The sequence below is a fragment of the Lathamus discolor genome, unplaced genomic scaffold (assembly GCF_037157495.1).
Source record: "Lathamus discolor isolate bLatDis1 unplaced genomic scaffold, bLatDis1.hap1 Scaffold_61, whole genome shotgun sequence".
Taxonomy (NCBI): Eukaryota; Metazoa; Chordata; class Aves; order Psittaciformes; family Psittacidae; genus Lathamus; species Lathamus discolor.
Window position 1 is genome coordinate 197,672 of NW_027069380.1, and position 21,704 is coordinate 219,375.

At 55.9% G+C, this 21,704-nt stretch overlaps 1 protein-coding gene across 1 annotated transcript; it reads right to left on the bottom strand.

Moving 5' to 3' along the window:
* Positions 1-18,796: 18,796 nt before the first annotated feature.
* On the bottom strand, positions 18,797-19,789 carry LOC136006736 (olfactory receptor 14A16-like). The gene has a single exon (XM_065664799.1). The coding sequence runs from the start codon at positions 19,772-19,774 to the stop codon at positions 18,797-18,799; it is 978 nt and encodes a 325-aa protein (XP_065520871.1). The 5' UTR covers positions 19,775-19,789.
* Between the last annotated feature and the right edge of the window lie 1,915 nt (positions 19,790-21,704).

A 21,704-nucleotide genomic window follows, 5' to 3' on the forward strand; every position in this document is an offset into this window, starting at 1 on the left:
CTTAGTATGCCTTCCAGGAAAATCTGCTCCGAGATTTTGCCAGGCATGGAGGGGAGACTGACTGGTCTGTAACTCCCTGGGTCATCCATTTTCCCTGTCTTGAAAATGGGGGTTATATTTCCCTTTTTCCAGTCGTTGGGAACTTCACCTGACTGCCATGATTTTTCAAATATGATGGCCAGTGGCTTAGCACCTTCATTCGCCAGCTCCTTCAGGACCCATGGATGGATTACAGCAGGTCCCATGGACTTGTGTGCGTTCAGATTTTTAAGATGGTCTCGAACCAGATCCTCTCCTACAGTGGGCCCAAGGTCTTCATTCTCACATTCCCTGCATCTACCTTCTAAGAACTGGGTGGTGTAGTCAGAGCATTTGCCAGTGAAGACAGAGGCAAAGAAGTCATTCAGAACCTCAGCCTTCTCCAAACCCTGTGTAGCCAGTTCTCCCGAAAGCTTCCTCAGGGGGCCTACATTGTCCCTAGTCTGTTTTTTGTTTGCTACGTACCTGTAGAATTCCTTCCTGTTACCCTTAACATCCCTGGCTAGGTTTAATTCTAACTGGGCCTTAGCCTTCCTAACCTGGTCCCTAGCTTCCCGGACAACATCCCTGTACTCTACCCAGGCCGCCTGTCCTTGCTTCCATTTTGTATAAGCCTCTTTTTTCCTTTGAATTTTCCTCAGCAGCTCCTCATCCATCCAAGGAGGTCTCCTGGCCCTTCTGCCGCACTTTCTTCTAGTTGGGATGCAGCACTCCTGAGCTTGTAGCAGGTGATCCTTGAATATCAACCAAGCATGGTTGAGTCTCTTTGTCGGCTCCTCTATTACTTGCAGAAGGAAGTTGCCTTCCACACAATCGAGGAACCTCCTGGATTGCTTGTGCCGTGCAGCGCCATCGCTCCAACAGATGTCAGGGTGGTTGAAGTCCCTCATGAGAACAAGGGCCTGCAAGCATGAGGCTTTTCCTATCTGTCTGTAGAGTGCTTCATCCACAGGTTCTCCTTGATCAGGCGGTCTGTAACAGATGCCCACAGTAATGTCTCCCATGGCTGTTTTCCCTTTAACCCTGGCCCACAAACTCTCTGTCAACTGCTCACCTGCCCCCAGACAGAGTTCCATACTCTCCAGCCTATCCCTAACACAAAGGGCAACTCCCCCTCCCTGCCTGCCGGGCCTATCTTTTCTAAAGAGCCTGTAACCTTCCATTCCAACACTCCAGTCATAGGAGCCATCCCATCATGTTTCTGTGGTGCCTATTATATCATACCCCTGTAGACGTGCACACACTCTAATTCCTCTTGTTTGTTCCCCATGCTACGGGTGTTTGTATAGAGGCATCTGAGCCGAGCTCCAAATGAAGCTGGCTCGTTGGCTGGAGCAGCTGGAATATCTACGTTGCTCTGAGCTTTTATTGTAGGTGCTGGCAACTGACTGGGTGTGTTGGGATGGAATGATGCCCCCGTCCCCCAACATATGTAGTTTAAAGCATCCTTGACCAGTCTGGCAAGCCTCCTACCGAAACCACTCTTCCTTCTCATCCACTAGCCCCCAGTAGACCTGGCCTACAAACTTGGGTCCCGTGTCCTAGACACCCAAACCTCGGACTGCCACCACCTTTTTAACCATTTATCGACCTGGCCAATCCTCCTAGCTTTTTTAAGGCCCTGCCCTTTATCCTGGAGAATTGACAAAAAGGCAACCTGAGCTCCAGAGCCCCTAACCACCTCTCCCAGGGCTCTGTAGTCCTTCCTTGTGTTTCCCAGGCTACTACTGTCTGTATCACCAGCACCCACATGGATCACTAGAAGTGGGTAATAGTCCGTGGCACGTACTGGAGCAGGCAGGCTCCCTGCAACATCCCTGATCCCTGCCCCAGGTAGGCAGCACACCTCCTTCGAGACTGGGTCAGGCCGGCAGACGAGTGCTTCTGTCCCTTTCAAAGTAGAGTCCCCTATTACTACGACCCGCCGCTTTTTCTTGGCAGCGCCAGTAGAGATCTTTACCTGTGCATCCTCCGGCTGTTTCTGGTGCAAGTGCCTTTCCTCATCAGCCCCCTGCAGGACAGCAAAGCGGTTCTGGGCGGAGACAACAGATTTAGGAGGAAGCCCCTTGCTTTTAATTGTCCTCTTCCTCCTTTTCTTGTTGTTCTTTTTTGTCACTAATTCCCAGCTTCCCGGGTTGGTGGCCTCCTTCTTTCCTCCATGAGCTTCAGGGGACGCTTGAGGCCCCTGCACAGGTTGGCCCTGGAGCAAGCAGCCCTGCTTCCTCTCAGCTTCCCTGGCATCTTGCAGTCTGTTAATAGCGTCCCACAGCTCAGCCCCTGCTGCAGGAGGACCTGCGCCAGGGAGCACCGGGTGCAGCCCTGCCCCTCGTGCTCCGTTCCCTCCCCAGAGCAGTGCAGGCCCTCTCTACACTGTGGGCTCTGCACTGCAGCCTCCCCTCTCCTCGGCTCTGTCTGGGTGCCTACGCTGGCCACCGCCGGGGCAGGCAGAGCAGAGCTCCCAGAGCGGGCCCTGCTCACACCACGGGTGCTCCCCATCCCGCTCACCTGCCCGCGCCAACTGCCTCGTCCTGCTCTGTTTGCCCGCCCTGCTCGCCACGCTCCCTGGGGCAGGTTTTTACCCACTCAGGGCTGGTGCCGCTGCTCCTGGCCCCCCCCCGTGAGTCCCTGCTCACCTCAGCGGAGCTGCCGGCTCCCGGGCAAGGCCTGACGAGGACTTGAGGCTCCCTCGGTGGCTGTTGCTGCTCTGAGTTGAGGCTCCTGGACGCTGATCTCCCCCCGCCCCGGTGTTGAAGGCGTCCTCTCTCGAGCTGCTCACCTCAGCAGTTGACCCATGTCCTCCTGATGTTGAGGACACCAGAACTGGAAGCAGCTCCAGGTGGAGATACTGGGCTGCATCAATAGCACCATGAGCAGCAGGTCATGGAGGGGATCCTGCCCCTCTGCTCCGGAGGGATCCCGCTTGGATACTGCATCCAGTGTCCTCAGCGTTAAAGACACGGAGCCGTTGGAGCGTGCCGTGTCCTTGCCCATGACAGGGGGTTGGAACTGGAAGATCTTAAGGTCCTTCCCACCCCAACCCATTCCCTGCTTCCCCGCCTTTTCCCACATGGATCCACGGAGCCAGGCCGCTGAGCCTCCCAGAGACGCCGCATCCCTCCTCATCCCCATCGGAGCGGCCGCAGCCATACCGGCAGCCATCGGGCAGCTTCTCCGCACCGGGCAGCACCTTCACCCGCTATAAACCATCCCCATAGGGGTGGGTGGCACCGTGGGGACCCCCGCTGTGCCCCATAGGGGTGGGTGGCACAGTGGGGACCCCATGGCGGGGGGGTTGGCACCGTTTTGGGCTGGATTAACCCCATTCCCATTGCAGGTTTGTGGCAGCACCGCAGCCACCCGATGGTGACTCCTCGTCGGGGGGGGTCAGCAGCCACAAGAGCTCCATGGAGCGGCACAACCCGGGTACGGTGACCCCGGTGTCCCCCCATGTGGCCACCGCGGCCCCTGTGGTGACACCAACACAACGGGGACTCATTGCAGAGCCCCTCTGGCACGTCCCAGCGCAGCCCCGCTTGCCGACAGGCAGGAGAAGCAGCGAACAGGAGTCGGCTGGGATGGATTCTCCCAAGCGGCATTCCAGGGTGAGGCACTGGGGTGATCCCAGGGCATCCCAAGGCGGGGGTTTAGGGAGCCCCAAGGTGATGCTGTGGGGGTGTCCCACACGGTGAGGCGCCGTACTCCAGCCATTCCAGCACCACCTCCAGCGACGAGCGCTGGTTCGACATTCCGGATCCCAACGACAGTGCTAAATTCCCAGATCCTTTCCCCAAAGGCAGCTCCAACGGCAGCGGCATTGACACCCCCAAACCCCCCCCCCCCCCCCCCCCCCACTATCCCGGAGGGATAAGGGCCCCAAACCCATAGTGGCTCCAGGGGAGGATGACGCCACCACCACCACCAAGGGGGACCCATCACCCCCCAGCACAAGCTACAGGCACAGAGGAGGGACCCCCCACAGCCCAGGTGAGCCCCCCCAAATTGGGGTGTCCCCCCTCCCTGTATTGGGCCACCCCATCTTTATGGGGGGGGTACCCACATTCGCATCCTATCCATGAGCTTCCATCCTCTTCCTCTTAGCTCCAGCCCGCGGATGGGGTATCCTGGCTATGGCACCCCTGCAACTGAAGCTCCCCTTGAGTGTCCTCATTGGCTCCTCCATGATCATGGAATGGTAGAAGTTCCGGTTGGGTCTCCATGAGCCGCCTCTGGGCTTGGAAGCCCCTTTCCAAAGCGGAGTTGGGCTTTGGATTCACTCCTGGAGCTGGGAAGCTCCTTGTCTCCGGGTGCTACGGGATGGCCTCAGCTACCCAAGAGTGATCCCAAAGTTGTTGTCACACCCCCCACATTCCAATCATTATCCCTAAGGATTATCCCAAGGGCCTCTGTTGCTGTTACTGCGTCCAAATCCTGTGGGCTGGAATCCCTAAGCCCTGTTCCTTTTCCCGGTGCCACCACCTTGTCTATGGTTGTTTTCCTGATGGGATAATCTGGGAACTGGGAGCAGGAAACTGCCCATGGAAGCAGGAAACTGGTGGTTTGGGGTGATTTTGGGATGCTGAGGTTGGTTTTGAGGTGTTTCGAGGTGGTTTTCAGGTGGGTTTGGGATGCTGAGGTCAGTTTTGGGGTGGTTTTGAGTAAATTTAGGGGTTTGGGATCAGTTTTGTGGTGCTTTAGTGTGGTTTTCAGGTGGTTTTGGGGTGGTTTGGGGTGGTTTTGGGATGCTGAGGTCAGTTTTGGGGTGGCTTTGGGTCGATTTAGGGTTTTGGGGTCGGTTTTGTGGTGCTTTAGTGTGGTTTTGGGGTGCTTTGGGATGGGTTTGGGTGGTTTTAGGGTGTTTGGGGGGCATTTTTGGGGTGTTCTGTGATGGTTTTGTGTGGTTTTAGGGGTGTTTGGGTGCAGTTTTGGGGTGTTTTGGGTGCCAGTGGTCCCCGTGTCTCTGCAGGCCACATCTCTGCCTTGGAGCTCTCCCTGCGCCACGTGGATCCCGGGATGATGCCGCTGCTGGACACGGCTGCGGGGCTGGAATGGGCCAGTCTGGTCAATGCAGCCAAGGCCTATGAAGGTATCACACACACACACACACCCAAATGCACCCTCAGCATGGGGTCGGTTTGGGGGGTTTTGGAGGATGTTGTGGTGGATTTGGGGTGCTCAGGTAGGAATTGGGGTGGGTTTGAGGTGCTTTTGGGGTGCTGAGGTTGAATTTGGGGTGGTTTTGTGGGTGCTGTTTTGAATTTGGGGGTGTAAAGCAGTGGGGTTGGGGGGGGTTTAGGGGTAGTTGGGGGGTTTTGGGGTGTTTTGGGTTAGTTGGGGCTGGTTTTGGGGTGTTTGGGGCTGGTTTGATTGTTCGGGGTTGGTTTAGGGGCGTTTTGAGCTGTTTTCAGGGTGTTTAGGGCTGTTTTGTGGTGTTCCGATCTGGTTTGAGGGTGTTTCAGGCTGTTTTGGGGATGGTTTGGGCTGTTTTGGGGGTGTTTTGGGCTGTTTGGGGGATATTTTGAGCTGGTTTTGGGGTGTTTGGGTCTGCTTTGGGGTGTTGTGGGGGTGTTTTGGGCTGGTTTGGTCTGGTTTAGGGGTGTTTTGGGCTGGTTTGGGGGTATCTGGGGCTGGTTGGGGCTGGTTTTGGGGTGCTGACGTGGCATCCTCCAGTGCAAAGGGCCGTGTCCCTGTTCTCCCTCACGGAGCTGGGGTGAGCCCCGACCCCCCACCCCCAGAGAGGCTGCGGGGGTTGCCCCCCCCATCAGGTACAGGGACCCCCACTATATGGCGACCCCCCCATGTCCCCCTTGTATGTGGGGCTGGGACCCCCACATGTAGGTCTGGGAACACCCCCACCCAATATGGGGACACCCCAGGGCCTCCCCCCCATTGCCCTTTGCCCCCCCCACAGCACCCCCACAGCCTTGGACCTACCCGAGAAGGTGATGCAGCTCGAGGCCATGTTAAAGCAGCTCCACAGCGGCCTACAGAAGGTACCGTTTTGGGGTGGTTTTGGGGTGTTTGGGGGGCAGTTTTGTGAGGCTTTGGTTTGGTTTTGGGGTGGTTTTGGGCTCTGACCATGTATTCCATAGGAGAAGCTGGACAAGGTGGTTTTGGGGTGGTTTGGGCGTATTTTGGGGGTGGCTTTGGGCTGTTCTGGGGCTGGTTTTGGCTCTGAGCCTGTATCCCTTAGCAGAAGCAGGACAAGGTGGTTTTAGGGTGGTTTGGGGAAGTTTTGGGGTGGTTTAGGGTGTTTTTCAGGTGGTTTTGGGCCCTGGCCTTGTATCTCATAGGAGAAGCAGGACATGGTGGTTTTGGGGTGGCTTTGGGGTGGTTTTAATTGTTTTTGTGGTGGGTTCGGGGTGGCTTTGGGGTGTTTTGGGGGTGTTTTTGGACCCTGACATTGTACCCCGTAGGAGAAGCAGGACATGGTGGTTTTGGGATGGTTTTGGGTGGTTTTATGTTGGTTTGGGGGTGTTTCAGAGTGGTTTTGGGTGGGGGTTGGTGTGTATTTATGTACTCTGACCCTGTATCCCATAGGAGAAGCAGTACAAGGTGGGTTTGGGGGTGTTTTGGGGGTTGGTTTTTTGGCTGTTTTGGGGCCAGCTTTGGGCTGTTTTGGGGCTCTGACCCTACATCCCATTGGAGAAGCAGGACAAGGTGGTTTTCAGGTGTTTTGGGGGTGGTTTTGAGAGGTTTTGTGTTGGCTTTGTGGTGGTTTGGGGTTCTGACAATGGATCCTATCGGAGAAACAGGACAAGGTGGTTTTGGGGTGGTTTTGAGTGGTTTTTATGGCTGTTTTGGGGCACTGACCCTATATCCCATAGGAGAAGCAGGATAAGGTAGGTTTCGGAGTGGTTTTGGGCTGTTTTGGGGTGGTTTTGGGCCCTGACCTTGTATCCCATAGGATAAAGAGGATAAGGTGGGTTTTGGGGGGGGGGAGGTGTGGTTGGGTTTGGGGTGGTTTCCAGTGTTTTGGGGCTCTGACCCTGTATCCCATAAGAGAAGCAGCATAAGGTGGTTTGGGGGCGTTTCTGGTATGTTTTGGTGGTGGTTTTAGTTAGGTTTGGGGTGTTTGGGGTCTCTGGCCCTATGGCCCATAAGAGAAGCAGGACAAAGTGGTTTTGGGGTGTTTGGGGAGTGTTTTGGACAGGTTTTGGGTCTGTTTTGTGGTTCTGACCCTGTATCCCATAGGAGGAGTAGTACAAGGTGGTTTTGGGGTGTTTTGGGGGCTGTTTTGTGGCTGGGTTGGGGTGCTGACAATGTAACCTATAAGAGAAGCAGGCCAAGGTGGTTTTGGGGTGGTTTTGGGTGGTTCCGGTTTGGTTTTGGGGTGTTTTGGGCTCTGACAATTTATCCCATAGGAGAAGCAGGACAAGTTGGGTTTGGGGTGGTTTTGTTCGGTTTAGGTGTGTTTTGGGCCTCTCAATGTGTATCCCATAGGAGAAGCATGACAAGGTCATTTTGTGGAGTTTTTGGTGTGTTTTGGTGGTGTTTTGTGGCTGGTTCTGGCTGTTTTGGGGCTGTTTTTTGCTATTTTGGGGTTGGTTTGGGGCTCTGTCTCTATATATGTTTGCAGAAGCCGGACAAGGTGGTTTTGGTGTGTTTTGGGGCTGTTCTGGGGCTGTTTTGCGTCTCTGACCCTTCATCCCATAGGAGAAGCAGGACAAGGTGGTTTTGAGGTGTTTTAGAGTGTTTTTGCGGTGTTCTGGGGCTGCTTTGTGGCTCTGGCCCTGTATCCCATAGAAGAAAAAGGACAAGGTGGTTTTGGGTATGTTTTTGGGGTGTTTTGTGTCTGTTTTGCATCAGGTTTGGGGCTCTGACCCTGTATCCCACAGGAGAATCAGGACAAGGTGTTTTGGGGGTGTTTTTGGGCTGTTTTGGGATGTTTTGGTGCGTTTGAAAGGAAGAAGGCAGAGAGTTGTGGTCAATGGCGCAGAATCTAGCTGGAGGTCTGTGACTAGTGGAGTTCCTCAGGGGTCGGTGCTGGGACCGGTGCTGTTTAATATTTTCATCAATGACCTGGATGAGGGAACTGAGTGTACCCTCAGCAAGTTCGCTGAGGACACAAAACTGGGAGGAGTGGCTGACACACCAGAGGACTGTGCTGCCATTCAGCGAGACCTGGACAGGCTGGAGAGTTGGGCGGGGAGAAACTTGATGAAATTTAACAAGGGCAAGTGTAGAGTCTTGCATCTGGGGAAGAACAACCCCATGGACCAGTACAGGTTGGGGGGTGACCTGCTGGAAAGTAGCGAAGGGGAAAGGGACCTGGGGGTCCTGGTGGATAGGAGGATGACCATGAGCCAGCAATGTGCTCTTGCGGCCAAGAAGGCAAATGGCATCTTGGGGTGCATTAGATAGGGAGTGGTTAGTAGGTCAAGAGAGGTTCTCCTCCCCCTCTACTCAGCCTTGGTGAGGCCGCATCTGGAATATTGCGTCCAGTTCTGGGCCCCTCTGTTCAAGAAGGACAGGGAATTGCTTGAAGGAGTCCAGCGCAGAGCCACAAAGATGATTAAGGGAGTGGAACATCTCCCTTATGAGGAGAGGCTGAGGGAGCTGGGTCTCTTTAGCTTGGAGAAGAGGAGACTGAGGGGTGACCTCATCAGTCTTTACAAATATGTGAAGGGTGGGTGTCAGGGTGATGGAGCTAGGCTTTTTTCAGTGATATCCAGTGATAGGACGAGGGGCAATGGGTGTAAACTGGAGCATAGGAAGTTCCACGTTAACATCAGGAAGAACTTCTTTACTGTAAGAGTGACAGAGCACTGGAAGAGGTTGCCCAGGGGGGTTGTGGAGTCTCCTACACTGGAGATATTCAAGGCCCGCCTGGACAAGTTCCTGTGTGATGTACTGTAGGTTACCCTGCTCTTGCGGGGGGGTTGGACTAGATGATCTTTTGAGGTCCCTTCCAACCCTTGGGATTCTGTGATTCTGTGATTCTGTTTTTCACCTGTGACCCTGTATCCCATGGAAGAAGCAGGACAAGGGAATTTTGGGGTGGTTTTGGGCTGTTTCGGGGCTCATTTTGGGCTTTTTTGGTGCTCTGATCCTGTATGCCATAGGAGAAGCAGGACAAGGTCATTTTGTGCTGGTTTGTGGTGCTTTTCGGGTGGTTTTGGGCTCTGACACTGTATCCCATAGGAGAAGTAGGACACGGTGGTTATGGGGTGTTTTGGGGTTGGTTTTGGTTGGGTTTGGGGTGTTTTGGGGCTCTGACCCTGTATCCCATGGGAGAAGCAGGACAAGGTGGTTTTGGGGTGGTTTTGTTGGGTTTAGGGGTGGTTTTGGGCCCTCACTGTGTATCCCACAAGAGAAGCAAGAAAAGTTCATTTTGTGGTGGTTTTGGTGTGTTTTGGGGGTGTTTTGGGGCTGGTTTTGGCTGTTTTGGGGCTGGTTTTTGCTATTTTGGGGTTGTTTTGGGACTCTGACTTTGTATCTCACTGAAGAAGCCGGACAAGGTGGTTTTGGTGTGTTTTGGGGCTGTTTTGGGGCTCTTACCCTGTATCCATTAGGAGAAGCAGACCAAGGTGGTTTTGGGGTGTTTTAGGGTGTTTTGGGCTGTTTTGGGGCTCTGGCCATGTATCCATTAGGAGAAGCAGGACAAGGTGGTTTTGGGATGTTTTTGGGGTGTTTTGGGGCTGGTTTGAGCTGGTTTTGGGCTCTGACCCTGTATCCATAGCAGAAGTAGGGCAAGATGGTTTTGGTATGGTTTTGGGTGGTTTGGAAGTGATTTCAGTCTGTTTCGATACCCTGTCTCTGTATCCTATAGGAGAACCAGGACAAGCTGGTTTTGGGGTGGTTTTGGGGTGTTTTGGAGCTGTTTTGGGGTTCTGACCCTGTATGCCATAGAGAAGCAAGACAAGGTGGGTTTGGGGTGGTTTTAGGTGGTTTTGGGGGTTTTTGTAGCCCTGACCCTGTACCCCATAGGAGAAGCAGGACGAGTTGTTTTTGGGGTAGTTTTCATTGGTTTTGGGGCACTGACCCTGTATCCCATAGGAGAAGCAGTATAAGGTGGTTTTATGATGGTTTTGGGGTGGTTTCAGGGTGTTTTAGGGTGGGTTTGGGGTGTTTTGGTTGTGTTTTGGGGGTGTTTTTGGGCTCGGACCCTGAATCCCATAGCACAAGCTGGACATGGTGGTTTTGGGGTGTTTTGGGGGTGTTTCAGGGGCTGTTTTGGGGCAGTTTTGGAACTCTGACCCTGTATCCCATAGGAGAAGCAGGACAAGGTGGTTTTGGGGTGTTTTGGGGTTGATTTCGTGGGTTTTGGGCACTCTTCCGTGGTGTTTTGGAGCTGTTTTGATTAACTGACCTGTATCCCATAGGAGAAGCAGGACAGGGTGATTTTGCAGTGCTTTGGGGCGGTTTTGGGGCTGTTTTGGGGTTGTTTTGGGGCTCTAACCCTATGTCCAATAGGAGAAGCAGGACAAGGTGGTTTTGGGGTAGTTTTGGAGTGGTTTTGGGTTTTTTGAGGATGGACTGATGCTCTTTTGGTCTCTTTTGTGGCTCTGACCCTGTATCCCATAGGAGAAGCAGGATAATGTGGTTCTCCAGGCAGAGGTGGCAAACCTGCCTCACAAGAACCAGCGCCTGCAGCAGGAATCACATTCAGCCTCGCGCCAGCTCCGCTGCATCACCCGCACCTTCTCCAGCACTGTGGACAAGGAGGAGCTGTGACCCGCCTCCCAGGACAATGGCATTCCATAGGGAACAGTGTGATTTCATAGGGAACGCTGCCATTCCACAGGGATTGCTGGGATTCCATAGGGAGACACCGTGGTTCCATAAGGGACACTGAGGGTCTCATGTCTTCTCTGGCACTGTGGACAAGGAGGAGCTGTGACCCCCCTTCCATGACAATGGCATTCCGTAGGGAACAATGTGGTTCCATAGGGAATGCTGGGATTCCACAGAGAAATGCTGCAGTTCCATAAGGGACACTGAGGATCTCGCATCTTCTCCAGTGCCATGCACAAGGAGGAGGTGTGACCCCCATTGGAATGCTGGGATTCGATAGTGAGAGACATTGGTATTCCATAGGGAGACGCTGCAGTTCCATAAGGGACCCTGAGGATCTTGCGTCCTCTCCGGCACCGTGGACAAGCAGGAGCTGCGACCACCACTGGGATGCTGGCATTCCATAGGGAACTCTGCCATTCCATAGGGAACACTGGAATTCCACAGGGAGACACTGCGGTTCCACAAGGGACACTAAAGATCTTGCGTCTTCTCTGGCACCGTGGACAAAGAGGAGCTGTGACCCTCATTGGAATGCCTGGATTCAATAGGGAACACTGTGATTCCGTATGGTATGCTGGGATTCCATATGGGGACACTGCGGTTCCACTGTGGGACACTGAAGATCTTGGATCTTCTCCGGTCCTGTGAACAAACAGGAGCTGTGACACACACCCCACATCCCCCCATGGGACACTGGGGACCCCCCTTGGACCCTGGGATTCCATAGGGAGCACTGTGATTCCATAGAGAGACACTGGGATTCCATAAGAGACACTTGGGATCTCCAGTGCCTGGAGTGGGTGGAGTCAAAGGAGATGCCTCGTGGGACTCATATAGGCGATGCTGTGTCCTCCTATGGACCACCATATGGGGCTGAGAGGGTCTATATGGGACCAAGGGTATCCATATGGGGTTAGGAGCATCCTTATGGGGTTAGGAGCATCCTTATGGAGTTAGGAGCATCCATACAGGATATGGGGTTTCCATACGGGACCGCCAGCATCCATCTAGGGCTCAGGACCTCTATATGGGGCTGAAGAGCTCTTTATGGGCCTACAAGCAGCATCCATATAAAACATGGGACCAGCAGCATCCATATCGGACCAAGGGCCTCCATATGGGACCACAAGCATCCATATGGGATTGAGGGCCTCTATATGAGGCTAGGAGCATCCATATGGGTCTAGGAGCATCCGTATGGGGCTAGGAGCATCCATATACAACATGGGACCTCCATATGAGACCACAAGCATCTGTCTAGGGCTTAGGGATGAGGGCCTCCATATGTAGCTATGGGGCTCTATATGAGACTGAGGACCTCCATATAGGACCCAGGGCCTCCATATGGGACTATGAGCTTCCACATGCAACATGGGGCCCCCAGACTGGACCATGAGCATCTATATTGGGCTAACGGCTTCAATATGAGGCCATGAGCTTCCATATGGGGCCATGGGCTTCCATATATGACCAGGAGCCTCTGTATGGGACCAAATGCAACTCTATGGGACCATACGTGCACCCGTATGGCACTGAGGACCTTCCCTATAGGGCAGAGGGCATCCGTATGGGGCTGAGAGCATCTCTATGGGGCCAGGAGCTTCCCTGTGGGGCTGAGGACCAGCCCTTATGGGGACACAAACCTCCATAGGGGACTGAGAATATCCATCTCTATGGGGCTGAGGGCTTCAGACCTTCCCTATAGGGCTCAAGCCTTTCCTATGGGGCTGAGACTTTCCTATGGGGCTGAGCCTTCCCTACGGGGTTCAGGCTTTCCCTATGGGGCTGAGCCTTCTTACGGGTTCAGGATTTCACAATGGGGCTGAGCCTTTCCTGTGGGGCTGAGACTTTCCTATGGGGCTGAGCCTTCCCTACGGGGTTCAGGCTTTCCCTATGGGGCTGAGCCTTCTTACGGGTTCAGGATTTCACAATGGGGCTGAGCCTTTCCTGTGGGGCTGAGGCTTCCCTATAGGGCTCTCCCCCACACCCCCATACATCCCCTTTGCCCCCTGATATCCCTGGGGGGGGGGGGGAGGGGGGCGGAATGGGACAATACCATTCAAGGCAATAATGGGGTGCAGGAGCCGCCCCCCGCCCCTCATTTAGGGGGCAAATCCTGAATAATAAAAATTAATACTATGCTAATTAATAATTAGACTTTTCCAGCACTTTCTCCCCCCTCACTAAATATATTCCTAGTGGAAACCAATGGGTTTAACCCACTCTTGCCTCCCCCCCCCCTTTATAAATCACTATATTTGTATAAATGGTGCCATTCCAACCCCAAATCGTGCCTTTATCTACCCATTCTCTCCACGGCTGGGGGAGGGGCCTCCATGTGATCCCCGCATTGCCCCCCCACAAAATCATTCCCCCCCCAAATTGTGTATATTATTTTATACATCCCCATGCTCTTATTTAATGCCCTCCCCTCCCGTTTTGATGCTGATGGGAATAAAGCTGCTGCCCACCCCCACCTCCCCATTGTCCTTTGTTCCACAAGGGAGGGGTAAAAAAGGGTGGTCGCGACCAGTTTGAGTGTCTGGGGAGGCGGGTCCAAGCCATTTTTGGGTGCTGGAATCCCATTTTGGGGGGGTGTCCCCTATTTTGAGGCATTGGGTACCAAATTTTGGGTACTGGGGGGAGTGACCCCCCCGTTTCATGCCCGATGAGCCTGCCCACAGGAGGGGGGGGCGGAAAATCCGGATGGGGCAGGCTCTGATTGGCTGTGCCTGCTTGGGAGGCGTGGCTTTATCCAGTGGGTAGTACCAAGTGGAGGAGCAAGGGAGACCGCACCGGGGTACCCGGGTGCGCTCAATGGAAGCGAGGTGGGGGGATTGCGATGCTGATGCGTGACTTTTGTCGTTATAATGGACCAAATTCCTTTGGAAGCACCGTTTCCTTCCACAGTGGCACCCCCTTTGCTGACCCATGGAAGCAGGGAAGCTCGGAAGGAATCACTGCATCTTCATTGCGGGATAACAGGGAATCAGGGTTGGTGGCCGTACTGCCCGGATGCTATTGATGGAGATGGAGAGCAGGGAATGGGGCGGTGGAGGCGCTGCCCTTCGGTCTGTGGAGCACGTTGGTCTGTGTTTTTCTCCGCCATCCTTTTCCCTAAGGAAAACTGCGCCATTCCCAGCAGCAGAGCGCCTGCAGGCGGCGTCCCAGGCTCCGCCGCTCCCGTGCACTCCTGAGGATGAGCACGGTCTGTGCCGCCAGGGAACGGAGGCCGGGATTGCCCTTATCCAGCAGCGGTTCCAGGGCTGTGATCCAAAGAGACCGGGATGAGCTCCCCCATAGCTCCCAGCATCCCCCCAGCCCCTGCTCCCTCCTCACCTCTGCAGATCTCCTCCAGCTTCCTTGGGTTTTTCCCTCTCAAGGGCTGTGCAGCCAGTCCTGGGCACAGGGATCCATTGGGATCCATCAGCATCCATGGGGATCCATCAGCATCCATCAGGGATGCAGCAGTGGGGACTGGGATGGGGACCGCAGGGGCTCACCAATGAACCTGACGGCTGCCTCTTGCAGGGGGACCTGAGCAGCCTGCAGGTACTGCAGGCTCTGGTACAGGTATCCCTGAGTCCTCTTCCTGCTCCGCTCCACCTGCAGGGGGAATGGGATGATACCGAACCCCCGCATTGGCTGGAGCACTCCCAGCTCTCCCTTTCCCATCCCAATGTGTGATGGGCAGAGCGGTACAAGGGGTTCCAGTGGGAACAGGGATGGATGCAGGGCCCATACCAAGCACTCCGCAACCCTCCACATCTGCCTTCTCTCCAATAGGCGCTGGAGCTCTTCCCATTCCAGGAGCGTCACCGCAGCAAGGAGAGCTTCCCGGGAAGCCTGCACAGGATGGGATGGGGGACGGCATTTTGGGGATGATCCCACCCTCAGGAATGTGGGATACGGGGCGGGTCCATACCTCAGCCACTCTGCGGCTTTGGTCGCTCATGCGCAAGAAGAGTGGGAGCAGCAGATCCCAGGTTTTGCTCCACATCCTCCTCCTGTCACAGCCAAGCACCAGCTCCAGGAGGAACCGGAGCAGGCGGATGGAGATCTCCCGGATCCAGCTGCATCCCTGGAGGCAAGGAGGAAAAGGGGGGATGTGGGTCAGATCCTGATGGGATGCGAAGCCCTGGAGCCATCCCCATGTGAGCTCCAAATCACTGCCGGGGGCCCATGCAGCTTTTACTCCATCAAATAGGGGTCGGAGGTCTCGCACCAGCCCCACGGCAATGGGGCTGGCCACTGCCCTTGGTAGGTGACCCATCACATTCCATAGGATCATCAGGGCCTTTATCCTGAGCTCCTCATCGGCATCCCGGAGCCTGCCCATGATGTGGGGCAGGAGCTGCTGCAGTTTCCTTGCCTGCAGGAAGAGATTGGGGCTCCTTGTGGGGAAGCCTTGACCTAAGGCTGTGGTCACCAAGGTCATGGCCAAGAAGCGTCCCTGTGGCCATGCCCTGCCCCATGGTTAAGGGGGATCCCCATGACCCATAGCCAAGAGGGTTCCGCATGCCCATGCCTTGCCCCTTGGCCAAGAGGGCTCCCCGTGACCCATGGCCAAGACGCCCCCCCATGGCCGTGCCCTGCCCCATGCCCGTGTCCTGCCCCATGTCCAAGAGGGCTGTCCATGGCCATGTGCTGCCCCATGCCCATGTCCTGCCCCATGCCTATGTCCTACCCCATGCCCATGCGCCACTCACCAAGTCAGGATTCTCTGACAGCTCCTGGAGGCTTTCCAGCAGCACGGACACTGTCAACAGGGTCTAGGGGTCCTCAGCGCCCTCAGCACCACCAGCACCGGAGGCCATGGTCTAAGGCAAACACAGGCATTGAGACCCCACCGAGCCTGCAGGGCTCATGGGAGGCCATCAGGGCCCTTTGGGACTCCCATCCAAGGTGTGGATGGAAGTGTCCTGGGTGTCCTGGAGCATCCTCAGCACCTCCCATAGGGCCTCCAAAGTCTTGGATATGGTCAGGACCATCTGCCACATGTCCATGTCAGCGCTGGAAGGCAGGGCGCTGAGTCAGCGTGGTCCATGCATCCCCATGGGATGCCCTATGGGGGTGAGCGGTGGTGCTCCCCATGGGGTCGGATGCAGAGACCCGCTCCTCAGGGATGTCAGAGCATCATGGAAAGGGCCTTAAGATCAGCCAATTAATGCTCCAATGCCACACGTTGAGATGGAGGGACCCACTCCTTAGGGATGTCACAGCACCCTGGGAAGGGCCTTGAGGTCATCCAGTTCGAGCCCCAATGCCATGGGGTGGGATGCAGGGACCTGCTCCTCAGCATCACAGTAAAGGCCTTAAGATCATCCATTGCCGTGGGTCCTTGGGCCTGGTGGCCATAGGGACCAAGCCCTCAAGGCTGGTACCTGTCTCTCAAGGGCGTGTTGAGGACCATGCTGATCGTCAATGCCCTCGGGTGCTTGATGGCCATCGGTACGAGGAGCGTGTCCATCCTTCGCCGCGTCGCTTCCCTGCTGCTATGCCGCAGGCATTCATGGATGCTCCTCACGACGCTCGGCATCTGGAAGCGGGAGCACGGGTGAGGATGGTGCTGGGACCATGTTCCCCATCTGTCTCTGCTGCTTTGGGTACACAAGACCCCTCCTAGGTTTGGGATGGAGGAGTAAGGACTGAAGGGGATGGGAACGCAGCCATGGGGCACCCACCTCCGCCAGCCAGAAATCGAGGTCTCTCATGACCAGCTCCAGGATGTCCTCTGCCACCCTCCTGTCGAAGATGCTCACAAGAGGAAGACTGCTTACTTCATCCTCAAGAGCCCTGCCCACAATCACTGCAGAGCAGTAAAGCTCCTGGAGCTAGGTATAATATTCCCCGCCTATACGCGGGAATTATGAATACGTATGTGGCTAATGCAATAGTGAAAGTATATAAACCTGTAGCAAATACTGGTCACTTGCGCCTGTGGCTACGGTCACGCGCCCAGCGCTGTTGCATTTGCTTTATTGACTTTGTCCCTCAATAAACCCTTGTTACCTCATTTAGAGGAGTGAGCTCGTATTTCACAGGGCAATGCGCCCGGGAGCCCCTGTGCTCCCCCAGCAACAGGGCCAGGACAGGAGCTGTTGCTGGGCCTCCCCTGCCCTTGGCAAGCACTGCCCCAGCCCCAGCCCCACTCGGGAGCTGCGCTTCCTCAGCCAAAGAATGCTGCTTCCAGCTGCGTGCCCATACAAAGAGCCCAGCTCCAAGAGTGCGAACGTCCAGCCCCTGCTGCCACAGCCAAGGGGCCAGGACAGGGTCAGTGCTGAAACCCAGCCGGGAACTCAGCACCAGCAGCCGCTCGCTCAGCGCCCGGCTGGGATGGGGACGAGAATGGGAACAGTGCGAAACCCACGGGTGGAGATGAGGGCAAATCAGGAACTGAATCACAGATCGGGAACCCAGAGGTGCTTTGGGTGCTCTGGGGATGTTTTTGGGTGTCCATCAGGTTTTGTAGGGTGCTGAGGTGTTTCTGGGTGTTATGGGGGTGTTTTCGAGTTATGTTACGGGGGTGTTTTGGCTGTTCCAAACTCCTACTAACCTGCCCTTGAACACTGCCGGGGACGGGGCAGCCACAGCTTCTCTGGGCACCCTGTGCCAGTGCCCCCCCACCCTCACAGGGAAGAATTCCTTCCTAATGTCTGATCTAAATCTCCCCTCTGTCAGGTTAAAGCCGTTCCCCCTTGCCCTGTCTCTGCACACCCTTGCAAAAAGCCCCGCTCCAGATTTCTTGTAGGCCCTGCTTAGATATGGGCAGATTGCTAAGATGTCTCCCTGGAGCCTTCTCTTCTCCAGGCTGATCACCCCCAGCTCCCTCAGCCTGTCTTCACTGGAAACGTGCTCCAGCACTTAGAGCATATTTGTGACTCTTCATAAGCCCATCATTGTGGGATCATGGAACAACAGAGGTTGGAAGGGACCTCACAAGGTCTCGAGTCCAACCCATCAGGAGCAGGGTCAGAACACGTGGTTCAGGGCTTGACACAGTCTGAGTTGGAAAACCCCAAAGCCGGAGACTGCACAGCCTCTCTGGGTGACCTGATGCAGCACTTGCCTGAGCCGATGGGAGCAACGCTTCCTTCTGTCCTGGCTGAGCCTCTCCCCTGTCACTATTCCCCATTGCCTTTTGTCCTCCCACCAGGCACAATCCTGAGGAGCCCGGCTCTGTGTTCTCCATGTCCTCCTTGCCGGCACAGGCAGCCACTCCCCGACAGCCTTCCCTTCCCAAGATCCCAGGTCCCCATTAGCATTCCCTTCTCCAGCCTGGACAAGCCCAGCTCCCCCAGCCGCTCCCTACAGGCACCGTGCTCCAGTCCCTCCCTGCCTGTCCTGAGGGCCCGTTGCTAAACCCACTCCTGCTTGCCAGTAGTGTTCCTGAACTGGGGATCTGAAACCTGGATGGAGTATCCCAGAGCATCCCTCCCCTTGTTCTCCTGCCGTGCTCCTGGTCACAGAGCCCGCGATGCTGCTGTCCTCCCTTGCTGCCAGGGCACACGCTGCCTCCTGGCCAGCTCCTGCCCACCCAGACCGTTCCCACGGGCTGCTCCCAGCCAGGCAGCCCCAGCCTGTGCCATTGCAGGGGAGTCCCCTGCAGGGACCCCTGTGTCCCCTGCTCTCCTGCCCAGGACACCCTGAGAGGTCTGCAGCCCCCCCCGCCATCCCATCTCCCCACACCAGCACAACAGCCCCGGCCCTTGCGCTCCCCAAGAGCTCTTCCTGCTCCAGGCACAGAGCAGCCATCCCAGAGCTGGAGCAGCCAGAAGGCCCATTTCATTCCCCTGCATTCCTGCCATGTGAGGACGTATCAAGAGAAGAGGTTTCTTCAGGATCATTTATTTCCCTTAAATAAAGTGAGAGACCACCACTGACACAAAGTGTGTGGCTCACACAACACGAGTGGCTACTTAAGCAGGAACAGATGGAAACTGACATTTCTATGAAGACAACATCACCACAAATTGAATCAGGAAAACAAATGTAAAGCAGCAAAGACAGACTTGGCCTCTCATGAACTGCACTGGGAGCCCTTTGCAGAGGACAGCAGGCAGTGTGTGGCTGCTGAAACACGTCCAGTCACCCGCTTCCTCACAGCATCCTTGAGCGCCTGGTTCCTCAGGCTGTAGATGAGGGGGTTCAATACAGGAGGCACCACTGAGTACAGCACTGACACCACCAGATCCAGGGAAGGGGGGGAGATGGAGGGGGACTTCAGGTAGGCAAACGTGCCAGTGCTGACAAACAGGGCGACCACAGCGAGGTGAGGGAGGCACGTGGAAAAGGCTTTGTGGCGTCCCTGCTCAGAGGGGATCCTCAGCACAGCCCTGAAGATCTGCACATAGGACACCACAATGAACACAAGACAGCCAAGTGCCAAACAGACACTTAGCACAAGGAGCCCAACCTCCCTGAGGTGGGAATGTGAGCAGGAGAGCTTGAGGATCTGGGGGATTTCACAGAAGAACTGCTCCACAGCATTGCCTCGGCAGAGGGGTAGTGAAAATGTATTGGCTGTGTGCAAAAGAGCATAGAGAAACCCAGTGCCCCAGGCAGCTGCTGCCATGTGCACACAAGCTCTGCTGCCCAGCAGGGTCCCATAGTGCAGGGGCTTGCAGATGGCCACGTAGCGGTCATAGGACATGGCAGTAAGGAGAAAATACTCTGCTGAAACGAATAAGAGAAAGAAAAAGGCCTGTGCAGCACAACCTGTGTAGGAGATGGCCCTGGTGTTCCAGAGGGAACTGGACATGGATTTGGGGACAGTGGTGGAGATGCAGCCCAGGTCCAGCAGGGAGAGGTTGAGGAGGAAGAAGTACATGGGGGTGTGGAGGTGCTGGTCGCAGGCTGTGCTGGTGATGATGAGGCCGTGGCCCAGGAGCGCAGCCAGGGAGATGCCCAGGAAGAGCCAGAAGTGCCAGAGCTGCAGCTCCCGCCTGGCTGCGAATGGCAGGAGGAGGAACTGGGTGATGGAGCTGCCGTTGGACATCTGCTGCTTCTGGGCATGGGGCACTGTCAGAGGAGAAACAGGCAGTGACAGGTTACAGGAGACTGCTCAGGATAAAAGCAGTTCATTTCCCATAAGATTTCTACCACCCCCTCAAGTTCAAATGCATTTCCCCGTTCCTGGTGCTGGTGGCTGAGTGTCCTGGCAGAAGCACTGTGGCTCCAAGGACTCAGCTCTGTGCCACTGCAGGGATTTTACAAAGCTGCTTTGTGAAAGCTCCTATACCCACGAGGGATGTCAGATGTAACAGAGGTTCAGTGCCTGCACTCACAACTATGAAGATGCTGGCTGCAGAGCAGAGCCTCAGCGTGACTTTGTTAGGATTTTCTCAGAAGTTTCTCATCTGACAAGTGCTATTTTAGGTGTAGAAATCCTATTTTTTGTAACTGCCCGTGTGGTCAGTATTAGGACAGGACAGATGAAAGGCCTCAGCAGCCCGTGGATTAGTGCATAGTCTGGAGAGCTGCGGAGTCCATCACTCTTGTTCCCAGCTGCCCTGCACTTGTCCTATCACTGCGCACACAGATAAAGAGAGAAAAGGAGAAAGAATGAGATAAAGAACAACCGGCAGGGAGCCCTGCTGACTCAAAGGGAAGAACTCCTCTCTCCCAGCCCTTGGCGCAGCTGTGATACACAGAGCAGGAAGCCAAGGACTCTGAGGACAGAGTGCCGACCCCGAGGGAAGGCTTTGTGCTCCCAAGGACACTATGGGAGAGCTGTGCCTGCCTGGGGGCAGGTCGCAAGCCCAGCAGGACAGGCAGAGCAGACAGGGAACTGCAGAGGAGATGTTCCAGAGAGACAGTCAGCTCCTTGCCCAGCACAGCGTGGCCAGCAGCCACCTCCAGTGCCAGCCACCAAGAGAGCTGCCTGAACGCAGCCTCCCCAGGGCTGGGCTGCACCTTCCCCCCACTCCCTGCCCATGTCTCTGCTGCCTGGAGCTGTCCCTGCCAGCAGCTGCTGCTCTGTGCCCAGCTCTGCTCCCTCTCAGGGCTCCCAGAGCCCATCCCATGGGCTGTGTGCTCAGCTCTGCCCTGCACACCCCTCCCGGCAGCAGGGCTCTGCCCAGGGGCATCTCTGCCTGGGCAGGGGCTCAGGAGCAGCTCACACAAGTCCTGACAAGACGCTCGCTGCCTCCTCCAAAGCACAGAAGTAAATTCCCAGCTCCCACTGCCCAGCCTGCCCACCACGAGGGAAGAACATCAGAGCTCAGGATCCTTCCCTCTAAGGCAGACGGTGCCTCAGTGTCTTTCAGAAGGACCCTCTGCAAACGTGCTCAGAGCGATGTGGAGCTCTGAGCAGCCCCGACCCACCCAGCACCCTCTCCAGTGCACACAAATACTTTTCCTTTCCTGCCAGGGGTTGTTCCTTCTCCCCCAGCTCCCCCCGCAGCTCCATGGGGAGCTCCCGGGCAGGCTGAGTGCTGACCCTGGCAGGCAGCAGAGTCCCTGCCCAGCACACAGGGACCCTGCTCGCAGGGGCAGCGCTGGGCACCCCTGGCTGCACACCCACATTCACACCCTGCAGCCAGCCCCGGGACAAGGGACCTGCCTCGTCCTGGCCCTCGCACGGCGCAGAGGGAAGCCCTGCTCTGCAGCACATCCTCCTCCTTATCTACACCCAGAAACCAAGAGAGTGCTCCTGACAGATCCCCTGGACCGTCCGAGGCAGCAGCTTGAGGAGATCCCTCCAGGAGCCGCAGCTGCATTGCCGTGCACCCAGAGCCTTACCATGCACGGGGCTGGGAAGGTTTCTCCTGCAGGGAGCTCTCAGCATCCTCCACTGCCGAGTGCCTTTAAGCTCTCTGAGGCTCTCAGGTCTCCCCTGGGTGCCTGCAGGCAGTGCCCCAGCCCTGCTCCTGGGCAGAGCTGTCTCTCTGCAGCGCTGCCCGCTTGCCAGCATCTGCCTGCGTCCC

Bases quoted from the DNA above. Each gene is read 5' to 3' on its own strand.
- LOC136006736 (XM_065664799.1), bottom strand. From the start codon at position 19,774: ATGTCCAACGGCAGCTCCATCACCCAGTTCCTCCTCCTGCCATTCGCA.